General features: G+C 38.7%; 1 protein-coding gene across 1 annotated transcript; it reads right to left on the bottom strand.

The window, feature by feature from the left end:
• Nucleotides 1–932: 932 nt before the first annotated feature.
• On the bottom strand, nt 933–15,032 carry LOC132784602 (homeobox protein ceh-31). The gene is made up of 3 exons (XM_060790309.1): nt 15,007–15,032; nt 1,492–1,689; nt 933–1,421 (listed from the first exon to the last, which is right to left on the bottom strand). The coding sequence occupies exons 1-3, from the start codon at nt 15,011–15,013 to the stop codon at nt 1,060–1,062; spliced, it is 567 nt and encodes a 188-aa protein (XP_060646292.1). The 5' UTR covers nt 15,014–15,032; the 3' UTR covers nt 933–1,059.
• Between the last annotated feature and the right edge of the window lie 410 nt (nt 15,033–15,442).

The raw sequence follows: 15,442 nt of genomic DNA on the forward strand, positions 1-15,442 counted from the left end.
GCGTGCTTACACTTAGAAAGTTCATCGGCAAGCGTTGACATCACAATTGATTTCTGGACCAGCTGATCGCACCTCTGCATTTTTGGCATATCATTAGTTGGCCAACAAACACTTGAAATAAAAACAGTTAGAGTCATCCCAGTAGCAATTACATGGATGCATTATAGGCACCAGCCAATTCATCGTCATCTGTGGCCATATCGTGAAAGTGGGAGGGAACTGACATTTTTTGGGCGTTGTTTTCATGTTAGTCGAATCGGTTTTTGTATGTTAAACATATTTTTAAACTTGATCAGGTACAAGTTCTGTTATCTATTGTTAACAAATTAAAATGTTATAGTAAATACTAATTTAACTGGAACCATGCACGATTAAACCGACACTTTATAACCTCTTTTCAGAATCCTTCGTTATGTGATTGTTGGCGCTCAACAAGATCCAGGATGGGAGGTTGAGCGTGCACAATAACTCCGTGTGCTTAACAAGCTAGCAGTCAATTAAAGCAGCAGTCATGGCCCTAGTTTTTCCAGCATCCTAATCCTATTTTTTTTGTGATTTATATATTTTAATTATTATTCGTGGTGTAGGATAGCAATTGGACTTGTAATTAATCTCACCACCATTCCGTCGAGTAAAACCCATTGTAGCTAGAGCGTACGCCGATCTAGTTAAGAATACCATCAGCTCAGACAACGTAGGTTTGTTACAGGCTTTTATCCACAAGTAATCTCTGATAAGGGCTGGTACCAGGTTTGTTCAAAATTGCACATTTTATAAATTACTTTACCAATTCACTTAACGTAATTACTAGTTTAGGTTTTCTTTGTCCAAAAACAATCGGCAAACCAAAAATTTGTCAGGCGAATTATTATTCTAAATATTTGATTTTTGTGAGAAGGGAATACAATTATGTAACAGAAACCAATTTTTATATAAAAAAAAAAAACAAATTTCAAATCTCGGTATCGAGCCAATTTTTAATTTATGTACAAAGTCGCTTCAAGATATATCTAAAGACTAAAATATAAATTGAAATTCTAAATAAAGTCAGGAACAATTTTAAGAAGGTTGTGGCAAGTACCATTGACAATCGGAATAATAAGTAGGAAACATATTAAAGTATCCAGATTTAACACTTGATTTTGTAGGAATCCTTGATAGATACATGTCACACTTATATAGCCCTTGTCGTTGGGCCATTTTAATTCGTGATGTCAGTTGCTTTTTCCACTTTGTTCGACGATTCTGGAACCATGTCTTTATTTGTACTTCTGTCAGTGATAAAGTTTTAGAGAGCTCCATTCGCTTGTTTACGCTTAAATATTTATCCTGTTTAAATTCTCTTTCGAGAATATCTAATTGTTTTGCACTATAAGTTTGACGAGGTTTTCTATCAATTCCTTGTTTTCTTAAACGTTTCCCTTTAAACATAAGAGAAAATAAATAGCATGACAAAATTCAATTTGTTTTTGTTGTCTATTCTATAATTACCTTGAACACTGATTAAATGATGCAAATAAGGTGGAATAGTTAATTTGAGGGGATAATTTAATTGTGATACCGAATTTTTCAACTCTGTTGCGCATGGGTCATCCAAGATATCAGATCTATTAAAATTCATACTTTGCAGTAAAGGCAAGGATTTTGAAAGAAAAGTATTCACATTGCTCCAATAATTAGTTTTTTCATCTGTAAATAGATACAATTACATATTTAATCAAATCAAGAAGCTCCAATCATATATTGTTTACTTTACGGTACTTATATCTCATTTTGAATAACAACAAAATTGAGCAAACACGGCTTTACTATTAAACAAGTAAGAAAGCTACAGTCGAGTGTACTCGACTGTGAGATACCCGCTACCCATTTTGAATAAAAGCAATATATTTTGCAGTATTATTCTCAAAATATGCCTAATATACTGCAAAAATACTAAAAATATACCAAATGGTATATGTGGTATATCGATATAGTACCGCATTCAAAATATACCATAGACGACTCAATATACCAGATTGTCAGCCAAAGCAACTAAGACCCTTAGTAAGTAGTCGTTTTTGCCCATACAAAAGTATTTCTTTAATAACTTCGACAGTTTTTATCTGATCGAAGGTCGAAGAGCAAAAATTGTTTTTGGATGCTTTGCTGAAATCAGTATAAATAATGTCAGTTTTCATTTTAATTTGAAAGCCCTTAAACTACTAACGATGTGAACTCAAGTATGTTAGTGGTAGTAGATCTAAATTGTATAAAACCATATTGATATGGAGAACTACACCAATGTTGTACTGTTTATATTTTTCAAAAAGCTTAGAAATTGCAGATAATTTAGTAATACCTAGTAGGTATTACCTACATAATTTTTATACCCGCTACCCATAGGGTAGAAGGGTATTATAACTTTGTGCCGACAGGAAATGTATGTAACAGGTATGAAGGCATCTCCGACCCTATAAAGTATATGTTGCAGCGCCGTTATTTTCCGACATCGTAATAACACAGCGAGTTTCGGTTTTGCATACACGACGATCTATACGCAACTGCCTGCGTCGTCCCTTCTTCATTCTACGCTTACCACCGAACCACACTCGGCGACAGCGACACTACACTGTCGCCCTGCTAAAACGACACTTCTTAAAGCGCCAACATACACACACAATTAATCACGGCGCAATTAGTGACTGATGCAATATTCCTATAATGATGAAATTAAGCCTCTGGTGAAATTCCTACAACAGCATACCCACACACTCACACCAACATACACACACACTCTTAGTGTGCGCCGACATATATATATTCTTGATCAGCGTCAACAGCCGAGACGATCTAGCCATGTCCGTCTGTCCGTATGAACACCTAGATCTCAGAGACTATAAGAGATAGAGCTATAATTTTTTTTCGACAGCATTTGTTATGTTTGCACGCAGATCAAGTTTGTTTCAAATTTTTGCCACGCCCACTTCCGCCCCCACGAATCAAAAAAATCGAATAACAAGCGTAATTTTAAAACTAGAGTTGTGATGTTTGTTTTGGTATATACAATAATTACTATAGTAGTTATGATTCCTGAAAAGTTGGTTGCGATCAGATAAAAATTGTCGAAGTTATTAAAGAAATACTTTTGTATGGGCAAGAACGCCTACTTACTAGGCGTCTTAGTTGCTTTGGCTGACAATCCGGTATATTGTGCTAGTATTTTGTATTAGTATTTTTGAAGTATATTTGGTAATGACCTTTTACAAAATTTAAATTAAAAAATTCTATCTTGCTATTCTATTAACTTTAATAGTAGTTTTTATATCCGCTACCCATGGGGTAGAAGGGGTAATTTTGTGCCGGCAGGAAATGTATGTAACAGGTAGAAGGAGGCATCTCCGACCCTTGAAGTATATATATTCTTGACCAGCGTCAACAGCCGAGACGATCTGGGCAAAAAACATTCTTACTGGGGGTCTGAGTTGCTTTATCCGACAATGTGGTATATTGTGCCGTCTATGGTATATTTTGAATGTGGTACCATATCGATATACCAAATATACCGCTCGGTAAATTTTTTAGTAGTTTTGTAGTATTTTCGGTATATTTTAAAAATAATACCGCAATATTTTGCTTTTATTCAAAATGGGTAGCGGGTATCTCACAGTCGAGCACACTCGACTGTAACTTTCTTACTTGTTTATAAAGAGTATTGTGTAGTTAATTTCAAAATGATTTTGTTGTAGCTGACTCAAAGCCGCTAAATAACACAATTAGTATGTTATTTGAAACTATTTGCTATTTATGTAATTTTAGCTACTTTTAGACATAATTGTTAACAACTGTGTACTAGTTAATTTCAAATTGGCTCAAGGACAGCTGTCTCAAGGCCACCAAATTGTGCAATTATTATGCTAATACAAATAATATTTGCTATTTATATAGTTTGAACTAGTTAGCGATTTGTCGACAGGGATTTGTATTGCAGCCTTCGCTTGACTCAAGGTGGATTTCAACATTGAATTCTAATTTTTTTAAGAATGTGTTCCAGTTAAATCAGTTGGACGGGCAACTGTCTCAAGGACAACCAAGTCACACTATTATATAGTTTGAACCAGTTCGCGAAATTTATCCTGAGGGAATTTTCAAGGTCGATTTTGGCATTTGAAAATATTAATTTAAAATTCATTAGACATTGCAGGGAATGTAACAAATTTTACTGTAGTTTGAGCTGAGATTGGAAAATTTAACAAGTTTTGCAGGGACTTTAATTAAACGAGAGAGAAAACAACGAGAAGACGAAACAGGAGCGAAATCAAAGCACGCGGCTGCAAAAAAACTCAGTTAATTTAAGTCGCCTGCAGTCATGGATACACACGCACAATCTTCTGATCAGCTATGCAACTTTAGCTATTGTGGAGAGGCAGCTTTGATCCTCAAACCCAGCTTGCGAATTTACACACACATATTGATTGCGCCACGGGCTGAGAGCAATACTTCGGTACACGTGTAACAAATAGTGCAGCATACAATTTGACGCAGTTCTTTGATTTGAGTCTAGACAATTATTAAAGAAGAAAGCGCACAAAAACAAGAAAAACAACGAATTGACCATGTTTATACCCGCTATCTATAGGGTAGAAGGGTATTATAACTATAACTATTTTCAATGTAGTAGTATATCGATATACTAAATGTAGCCTTCAGTATAATTTAATATTTTTTGAATGTAGTACTTGTCGATATACCAAATATGGTATAAACTACATTTACATAGTTGGTATATTCTATGGTATATTTTGAATATAGTACTATAACGATATACCAAGTAGGTATTTAAGTATTTTTTAAATGAAGTACATATTCAGTATTTTTTCGGAATATGAAATTGGTATGTTCTATATTGTGATTGTAGTACATCGATATATCAAAGATAGCTTTCAGTGTATTTCGTATTTTTGGTCTATAATTATTTGGTATACACTATGGTATATTTTCATTTTTTTAAAGTATTTTTTGGTATATTATTTTGGTATATTTTTAAAGCATGATTTTATTGAAAAGAGGTAACGGGTATCGCACAGTCGAGCACACTCAACTGTACCTTTCTCACTTGTTTACATTAGATTTATTTCCTTTTTATGTTAAATGGAATTATAAATTAATATTTCCATCTATTATACTTATAATGATAAAAAGCAAATAAAAAAGATTATGTAAATGACTTTAAAGAGCTCAAGCTCACATGCTGGAACTCCATCAGGCCCTCGGGAAAAATAGGCATTTATGTATCTCATAAAGATATGGCAAAATCAGTCTTGAGGTGTATAAGTTGTTTAAAATCAGCAAACAAATCAGATATGGACTGACTTATGTTGACGCTTTGCATTGACAAAGTTAAAAAATCTTCTGGGATCTCGAGTAATTCTCTGCTTACAATTCCAAAGATAGTTATTGTGACATTTATTATGAACAATAAAGTTGGTTCGCGAATAAAGCGGAAATATTTAATATTATAAAAACTCTTGTGATTTTTCATGGCGCGCCCGGGTGGACACTAATTGTTGTTGAACGCGAGTGATTTAAAACGAATAACTCAAAATAAGAAACAAAAACAAACCAATTCGCGCCGGTCGCTAAAAAATAAATATAAACAAACTAATTGACTTTGTGCCAGTGCTGTGCTGTGTTTGTGTCATCGTTGGATTTCGCTGCATCATCGCTGGAGGAAACCCTGCACCTGCAGAACACACAGAGGAAAGTGGCCAATTCCAGATACTGTGCGAATAATTGAAAGCAAGCAACAGAATTGGTTGCCAAAGTTGCAAAATTCTAGTGACGCTTTCAATTCTTGGCACATACATGTACATAATAGTAGAGCATTTGCATTTAAATTTTATATTTTAATTTAAAAAGTGAACCGCTTAGGCAGAATATTGTTTTTGTTTTCTAAGTGAAAGTGACTAGGGGAAATTCTTATTTCCATTGCATCGAACTTCTTCTCTCAGTTCGTTGCAATTTTCGCTTTCGTCGCCCCCTTTGTCACCAGATTCGTAGCCGCTGTAAGTTGTGTGCTGTTGCTAAGCGCACATACGTATATACATACATATATACCCGCAAGCCAACACTGCACCGGTGCATTTCGGCTCCGTGTTGTTGTTGCTTGCATTTTCGTTTTCGTTTCGCGCGCTTAGAAACAGCGCACATACACACATACGTACGTTAGCAAGCCAGCATCTGCACAGTGCATTGAGCTCTGTAGTCTGTGTTGTTGCTTGCACTTTTCGTTGTCGCGCGCTTTGCAGCGCTCAGAACTCGCTCCCCTACATTCGTTGGTTGAGCATATCAGTGCGATATCTCGTTTGCTCCCTCGAATTGTGTACTCCCCTATTATTGTCCGAGATAGCTTAGTGGTTCCTAGGACAATTCAAAAATAATAATAATATATAAAAAAAAAAAATAATTCAATGCAATGGCGAGTTTGAAAAGAGTATATGACAATGATTGTCTGATATTTAATGAAAATATCACTGCTCTTTTCAATTTGCCAAAGATTTCGCAGCCCTCCGCTTCAGCGCTGAGAAACTTGATTGACACTGTCTCTGCGATATACGGATCTTTGTTGTCGATAGGTGATGATAAGAAGATTGCAAATGTAATCCTTATTGACCTGGTCATGCACAAAGTTGATGCAATGACAAAGAAGAAGTGGGATGAGCAGCTTGATTACACGAAGATTCCATTATGGAGTGAGTGTGAAACTGTGCTTAATCGTCGATATCAGCACTTGTCAGCTGAAAATTCGACAAAGTCCGATAGTCAAGCCGTTTCCGTTAAACAGCTTAATAAAAGCTCGTTTTCGTGTACGACTGTCAAAGATTGATGAAAAGACCCAAATATGCGTATATTGCAATTCCGAAGAGCATTCCATCGTAAGTTGCTCGATGTTTGCTGCCTTGGCAGTTAAACAGAGATTTGACTACGCTAAAACAATATAAATTGTCTTCGGAAGGATCACACTGTCGCCAAATGTAAGGCAAAAAAGTGTCGTGTGTGCAGCCGTTCACATCATACGTTGCTGCACATATATTCTGCGACTACAAATAGTAGAGCGTTACCACCCCCGAGTCTCTCCGCTGTTGAGCCTGATCGTCCATCCACTTCGCATGCGATGCATGCGACCGTATCGGATAAAGTGATCCTGGCCACAGCAGTCATCAAAATAAAGACGAATTCAGGCGATTTCGTCTTAGCCCGAGCTTTGCTGGACTCTGGGTCACAAGTTAATTTTGTGACTGAGGAACTAGCTCAGCGACTGCATTTGCGTAGAGAAGACTCGTGCATCAGCTTGCTTGGCATTGGTGAATCCAATTCTCAAGTTAAGAAAAAGATACACACTGTGGTGAAGTCACGAGTTGGCTGCAATGAATACGCGATCGATTTATGGATCCTCAAATCGATCTCAGGTTATCAGCCAGATCACACTGTAAATGTCAGTGGCTGGAAGATAATCTTCAGCTAGCGGATCCCTATTTTTTCAAACCGCAAAAAATTGATCTTCTTATCGACGCTGAAACATTCTTTGACCTATTGTCCGTTGGCCAAATCAAACAAGATCCAGAGTGTCGAATCCTCCAAAAGACAAGCCTTGGGTGGATTGTCTCGGGGCGGTACATTCCTGGTGAAAAATCTCACCAGAAGATGACTGTCAATCTGAGCTATCAGGCAGAAAGTTTGAGCTCGATTGACAAAACCTCACTGAAGTTTTGGACTGTTGAAGATGTGCGCTCTCCCTCCAAAGTCCTTTCCGCTGAACAACAAAGTTGTGAAGATCATTTCACAAATAATGTGAAAAGATTGCCGTCTGGTCGTTTCGAAGTAAGACCTATGTTATGTCCGCACCAATGTGTATTACGGCCCCAAAGCACTTCGACAAAGCTGAGGGTCGTATTTGATGCTTCGTGTCGCACTTTGACACATAAGGCGTTGAATGACATTCTTATGGTCGGGCCGACCATTCAAGAAGAGCTGTTTTCGACTCTGATTCGTTTTCGATTGCACAAATATGCACTAACGGCCGACATCAAAAAGATGTACCGCCAAGTTATGGTGCACGAGGCAGATCGAAACTATCAGCTCATAGTGTGGAGAAAAGACCCATCAGATTCGTTGAGATTATTCAGATTAAATACTGTAACATATGGCACTGCGCCAGCGCCATTTTTGGCTATACGATCTAGCTGAGCGAGATTGCGATATCCTCGCACCCCATGGCAGCTGAGGTTATCAGCCAAGATTTCTACGCTGACGATATGTTGACTGGTGCCGCATGCGTCGATGACCTGAAGACAATTAAGTCTGAAGTGTCGCAGATACTGCTAGGAGCAGGTTTTGAACTTGCGAAGTGGTTCTCGAATGCTCCTGGGTTCTCCGCATCAGACAGTACACCAAAGCCGATAACGATCTCCGAGACTGACGCAACCAAGACTCTAGGTGTGATTTGGTTTCCAAATGAAGACGTGTTCCAATTCCGGATCGACGATTCATTCATGGGTCTTAAAGCGACAAAACGGAACATTCTCTCGGTGCAATCGCGGTTATTCGATCCGCTTGGCCTATTGAGTCCCTTAATTATAAAAGCAAAGATACTGCTTCAAGAGCTTTGGCTTCAAAAGTTGGAGTGGGACGAATCCATACCATTGAGTTTGGATACATCGTGGCAGCAATTGAAGTCAAATTTGACACAATTGCAAAACATAAAAGTGCCACGATATTTGTTCACAGAGCCTACGTCACCGATAGAGATACATGGCTTCGCCGACGCCTCAATAAGAGCGTATAGTGCGTGTATTTACGTTCGTACGCATACTTCAGAAGGTTTTAAAGTATCATTACTAACCTCAAAATCAAAGGTAGCTCCCCTCAAGACTAAGACTCTTCCTAGACTTGAGTTGTGTGCAGCTCACCTTCTTGCAAAACTGTGCCACCGCATCCGAAGGCTGATCCTATCACCAATTGAACGGACTGTTTTTTGGTCAGATTCGGAAGTCATTCATGGATCCGGTCACATCCTTCCACTCTAACGACATTCGTGACGAATCGAGTGACCGAGATTCAAGAGTGGTCAGAGAGCGTGGAATGGCGTCATGTTCCAACTAAGCAGAGCCACGCAGACATTGTATCGAGAGTTTGCGATGTGACTGAACTGTGCGTGTCTGTTAAGAGTGTTCGCTTATGTGTTCCGCTTCATTCGAAGATGCAAAGACAAAACAGTTCAATTTGAACTGGTTCCAACGGCATCAGCACTGAAAGAAGCTTTCAATAAAATAGTAGAAGTAATGCAAAATTTCGAATTCAGAGACGATATAGATAGGGTACACGTGTGAGCTCGAGTCTACAACGACTCAATCTTTTCATACATGAGTATAAAGGATCTTGGTGTTCGTTTTCGTTGTTGCGAGTCGGGGGGCGACTGGTAAATGCTCCTATTTCGTATGATGCTAAGTTTCCACTCCTCATGTCGAAGCGCTCACAATTTGCTCGCAGCTATGTGAGGTACCTTCACTTGACCAACTGTCACGCTGGCCCAAGAGCGCTCGTGAGCATTCTCAGAGAACGACTTTAGTTAGTCAATGTTCAAGAACTCAGACAGTAGTCAGACAGTACGATCTTGCATCCGTTGCTTTAAATGCAAACCTCGGCTGCTTACGCAAATAATGGGAAATTTGCCTGCTGATCGGCTCCGAGCGCTCCGCCCATTTTCAATTTGTGGCGTTGATTTTTGTGGCCCAGTTGAGACTACCTATAGGATTCGCGGAAAGCCGCCGTACAAGTCGTACATAGCTTTGTTCGTCTGTTTTGCGTCAAAAGCGGTTCACTTAGAAATTGTATCCGATCTGTCAACTAATGCATTTCTAATGGCTTTCAAAAGGTTTGTTGGTCGAAGAGGATGCCCGAGCCGAGTCCATTGCGACAACACGACGAACTTCGTCGGAGCAAGTCGCGATCTGGAGGCGAGTCGAGGCCGAGAAGAACGCAGTTCGCGACTTCGCATCAAGAAGCGGATGCGAATTTGCGTTCATACCGCCGAGGGCTCCCCACTTCGGAGGACTATGGGAGACAGGTGTGAAGTCTGCAAAGCACCTACTCCAACGGACGGTGGGCAACGCCCTCCTCACGGCCGAGGAGATGCATACAGTGGTCGTGGCGGTCGAGGCGGTGCTCAACTCCCGCCCGCTAGGAGCCGTAAGCCAATACCCAAACGACGGCGAGGCACTAACCCCAGGGCATCTACTGGTGGGCGGCCCACTGGTGGCACCGGCAGCATCGCTTAAGGCGATGACGAGCTGTCTCGTCGCTCAGCCACGGGCCAATTGGGACCAGTTGCAGCCGAATATGCAAATCGGAGAGCTCGTCGTCGTCGCAGAGAACAACCAGCCGCCGATTCAGTGGATGGTGGGTCGAGTCGAGGCGGTGTACCCAGGAGAGGACGGGGCGGTGAGCGTCGCAGACGAACTAGCGCAGGAGGGCTGTACAAACGGCCAATACACAAATTGGCGCCTCTGCCAATAGTATGAAGGCACAGCCGTTCATCGGTGCCGGTGTTGGCGCATTTGATGTATATTAGTTTAAGAGCATGAAGTATCAAATGAAGTTGTTAGAATTAGGGCGAAGCGAGAGCGCAATAAAGCTTTCGTTTTGCTCTTTGAGCGAATTCGCCTCGCTTCGCCGCTCTAGTTAAGTTAGGCTTAATGTAACTTTACATAGAATTATAAAGGCAGTTGATTTTCAGAACTCATCAGCGCGTCATCACTCTCCGTTTTCGTTTCGTATTGTCGCAACAACAATTATGTCCATTACTTTGTTCGCGAATAAAGCGGAAATATTTAATATTACAAAAACTCTTGTGATTTTTCAGTATGCTAAATCCCGTGTAAACCAAACAGGTTTGATTGATCTACAAAGTATAAGTAACGGGACGCATGTGCACACACATACTAATATGCACGAGAGTGTCCAAACTGTTAAGAGCGCATTGTAAGCGAGTGGAACTCTCTCCGCTCCGCCGATCGAAAAGCACGCAATGTTTTTTCGTTTACTCACTAGCAAGCACTCTAACTTCTAGTGCTCTCAGCTTCTCTCTCCCATAACTCTCCTATGACTCTCCACCGCAGAGCCGGGCTTTGCAAAGGGCTTAGCGCTAGCTGAGCGAAATACCGTCGGCGTTTCATTTTCGATGTCTCTAGCATCAAAAGCGACCAAATCTACTACGAGCCCGAAACTGTGCGATTTTATAATAACAACCCGAAGTACAATTATATACATACATACATACATAGTGGTATATCTACTACCGCACTCATTTCTTCTACGTGACACATTCTCGTAGTTATTCCCCTATCTTCCAAAATATCCTATTGCATTCACATTCTAAACATAAACACATCGCGACGGCGACCAATCGTCACAAACAAAAAAAAAAAAACACTTCACGCCACTTTCAAAGTCCAAAGATTTTCCATTGCAATTTGAGGACTCAGCATTAAAACACTAACACATACACAAAACATTACACATATGTGAGCTCTAAGTCGCAATAAGAAGTTTGTTGTTCAAACTCAACATTTTATAAAGTTAGTTTTTAGAGACACTTTTCTCAGCCAAGACGCATACCCCGCTTTCTTGCAATCCCAACAAAGTTCGGCTAAAAGTAAATTAAAATAAAATCGTTTGTTTTATTTTTTATTTACCCTTCGTGTAACGCGAAAAACATAATTATATATATATATATACGAGGGTATGCTGATAAAAAGTCGGCCTTACAAAGAAAATAAGTTTTTTTTTAAATTTTGCTTTTTTATTTCTCAACATAATCTCCTTTTAGACGTATGCACTTGGACCAACGATCCTCCAGTTTCCCAATACCTTCCATAAAATAGGATTTGTCCAGGTCCTCAAAATAGGCGTTTGTTTCACAGATTACCTGTTCATTTGACTGAAATTTCTTACCCCAAGCCATTTATTTAAGTTTGGAAATAAATAATAGTCACATGGTGCTAAATCTGGAGAATAGGGTGAATGGGGTAGAATTTCGTAGTGCAATTCACACAATTTCGACATGGCGACAACGCTCTTGTGAGTGGGAGCATTGTCCTGGTAAAACAAAACTTTTTTCTTCGCCATGTGCGGCTTTTTTTTCTTCAGCTCTGAATCAAATCGTCCCAAGAGATTACTCTCTGGTGTATGGTGATGAATCCAGTTTTCGTCAACAGTCACAAAACGACGAAAAAATTCGTTTTTGTTTGCGTTAAGCAACGCCAAACTCTCCTTCGCAATGTGCAAGCGGTTGCGTTTATTTTCCATTGTGAGCAATCGCGGCACCCATCTTGACGAAAGCTTACTCATGAATTCGTGTAAAATGTTTCCAACGCGTTCCCGAGAAATGTTTAGAGCATTTGGAATCTCTCGCAGCTTGATTTGGCTATCATCCAATATCATTCCATGGACTTTATCCACAATTTCTGGTGTAGTCACCTCTCTGGGACGACCCGGGAGATCATCGACCAAAATGCTTGTCCGCCCGCGTTTAAATTCAGCAGTCCAATATTTTATTGTTGAAAACGATGGAGCTGAATCCTTATAAACTTTGTCTAACTCCTTTTTAATATCGTCGTCGGATTTCACTTTTAAAAACAGAAATCTTATGACAGCACGATATTCGATTTTATTCATGTTGACGACAATGCAAAAGTAAATGCGCTAAAAGTCCTGTCAAAATTACCAGTGTCGATAAAACCCCATGAAATTTTCACAGTAATCAGCTGATAGAAAACACTAATCGAATAAAATATTTTCCGAATTTTTAAAAAATTTGTTTCTTTGTTAGGCCGACTATTTATCAGCCCACCCTCGTCATTAATTAATTAATTAATGCTCCATCACGTCACATACAACAAGCAAGAAAGCTACAGTTGAGTGTGCTCGACTGTGAGATACCCGCTCCCATTTTTAATGAAAGCAAAATATTGCGATATTATTCAAAATACTACAAATATACCAAATTTTATATTTGGTATATCAATATAGTACCACATTCAAAACAAAAGCAACTAAGACCCCTAGTAAGTAGGCGTTTTTGCTCATGCAAAAGTATTTCTTTAATAACTTCGACAATTTTTATCTGATCACAACCAAAATCAGGAATCATAATTACTATTGTTATTATTGTATACACCAAAATTCGCAACTTTAGATTTAAAATTACGTTTCTTATTCGACTTTATTGATTTGCGGGAGCGAAAGTGACCGTGGCAAAAATTTGAAACACACTCGATCTGCGTGCAAAATTATATCTTTATATCTTATAGTCTCTGAGATCCAGTGTTTCATTCGGATAGACAGACAGACGGACTTGGCTAGATCGTCTCGGCTGTTGATGCTGATCAAGAATATACAGTAGAATCCGGTTATACATAGCGACTTTCAAGGGTCCGACGATTTAGCCTCGTTATACCCGGAAGACGTATTAACCGAAAGGAGCAAAACAAATTTTTTTTTGTTTTTTTTTTTTTATGTTTGCCATGTTTGTAATAGGTTTTTAAGATAAAACAAATTAATTTTTTAATCAAAACAATAAAATGTATAAATTTAATTCAATAGCATAGTTTTTCCATAATAAATCGTATACCTGCATGTTCCTTTGCATAAACTAAGGCGTCAGCTAAAACTAACAGAGATGAGAAACTTCGTGTCGCTGCTAGTCACACATGAAAGAGTGCCGATCGCTGATAAATGCAGACATTTCTAACAGCGTCGTTTGATACTTAAATTTGTTGGCATTATTTCGCTGCATTTTTTTTTTTTCTTCGCAATATCCGGTTGAATTGTGCAAAATTTCGACGGTATATGCGGTTTGTCGCACAGACGTAATAAACGGAGGCCCTTTCATATAAGTTTGTATGGGGACCAACCAAGCCATCGAGTTTTCGTCGCAATAACCGGACGGACACTATGTATATTATTATAACCGGATTCTACTGTATATACTTTATAGGGTCGGAGATGCCTCCTTCTACCTGTTACATACATTTCCTTCCGGCACAAATTTATAATATCCTTCTACCCTATGTGTAGCGGGTATAAAAAAAAAGAAGAACGGTTGAATTTCTCTTATTTTCACATGTCATGAACTAATAAGTGGGGATTTATTATGTTTTTCTGATGAAAACAATTCATTTGGAAGGGTTCGATGGATTTAATGAAGAAATAATTTTAGTAATATAGCACATTCGGCTTCGATCAAATTAAACACCAATTGTTATTCAGAGGCTAACTTAATGACGCGCAGTAAATATGTAAAACATACTTTATGGGGTCTAAGATGCCTCCATCTGCCTCCATGACGCTATATACAGACTTAATTATAAGACCAAAAACGAAAGTTTCAAGCAACCGTTTTTGGAAATGTAAAAATCATTTTATTAAAAGTTTAAGGCAGACATATTTGCAGAATTATGTTTCTTTTCAGTTAGCCCTTCGAGACACTAATTTTTGGTGAAAACAGAAAATTTCAATGTAGAAAATCCGGTGGGCAGATTATTCCCAAGTGGAAAGCAGATATACATACATATATACGAGTACCTGTTACAGTTAGCTTTATAGAGTAGGAGACAACTGCTTCTGCCTGTTCCACAAAAGTGTATTTTACTCTTCTACACTGCGTCGATAATAGTTTATAATTAAATTAGTTGGAATGCATGTGCTTACTGTTTGCTAACAAAAGATTTCCTGCTGGTTTTCCATTACACAGATCATTTTGCTTTTGCCTTAAACAGTCTACGTGGGAATCATTATTACGGAATAGTATATTCTCGATACTAAATGAACACAAACGACCTATATTTTGATTCGAATTATTCGCGGTTATTTCACAAGGTAAGTCATTTGGTTCGTAAACATTTCGACTTTTCGCATTGATATTATCACTAAAGGTTTCTAAGCACGACCCGGAATTTGAGAACTGACCATTCATGTTAAACGATTTGAGTCTGGTGCTTTTAGCTAACTGATGCCATAAAACCTGAACATATCTCAAACCCGTCAAATATTTTAAGCGACTGTATCATGTCTGGTCAGACTCCGCCTTGAAATTAGCACATTAGTTACACATTTACCACAAAACTAAAGTACAAAGAAAGGTGCGCTAAGTGCCTAGAATGACTGTCTTTATATGTGTGAATCACAACACCAACAAAATCCAGCCAATCAAAAAAAAAGGCGGCAACATTTCGGAGATTTTTTCCGGTAAGTAAACATATTAAGCTACACCTTTCAGAAAAGTGCACATACACATATACAGCATAGCTAACGCGTTTATGTGATATATGCACATCGACATATTGACATAATGCCCAAATGATACTATTAATATTAACATTCTGAATTGATTGCTAGTCAAATT

The sequence above is a fragment of the Drosophila nasuta genome, chromosome 2R (genome assembly GCF_023558535.2).
Source record: "Drosophila nasuta strain 15112-1781.00 chromosome 2R, ASM2355853v1, whole genome shotgun sequence".
Taxonomy (NCBI): domain Eukaryota; kingdom Metazoa; phylum Arthropoda; class Insecta; order Diptera; family Drosophilidae; genus Drosophila; species Drosophila nasuta.

Excerpts from the sequence above, each read along its gene's own strand:
- LOC132784602 (XM_060790309.1), bottom strand. Across the intron at positions 1,422-1,491 it reads TCATTTAATCAGTGTTCAAG|GGAAACGTTTAAGAAAACAA; the intron begins GTAATTATAGAA and ends TTATGTTTAAAG.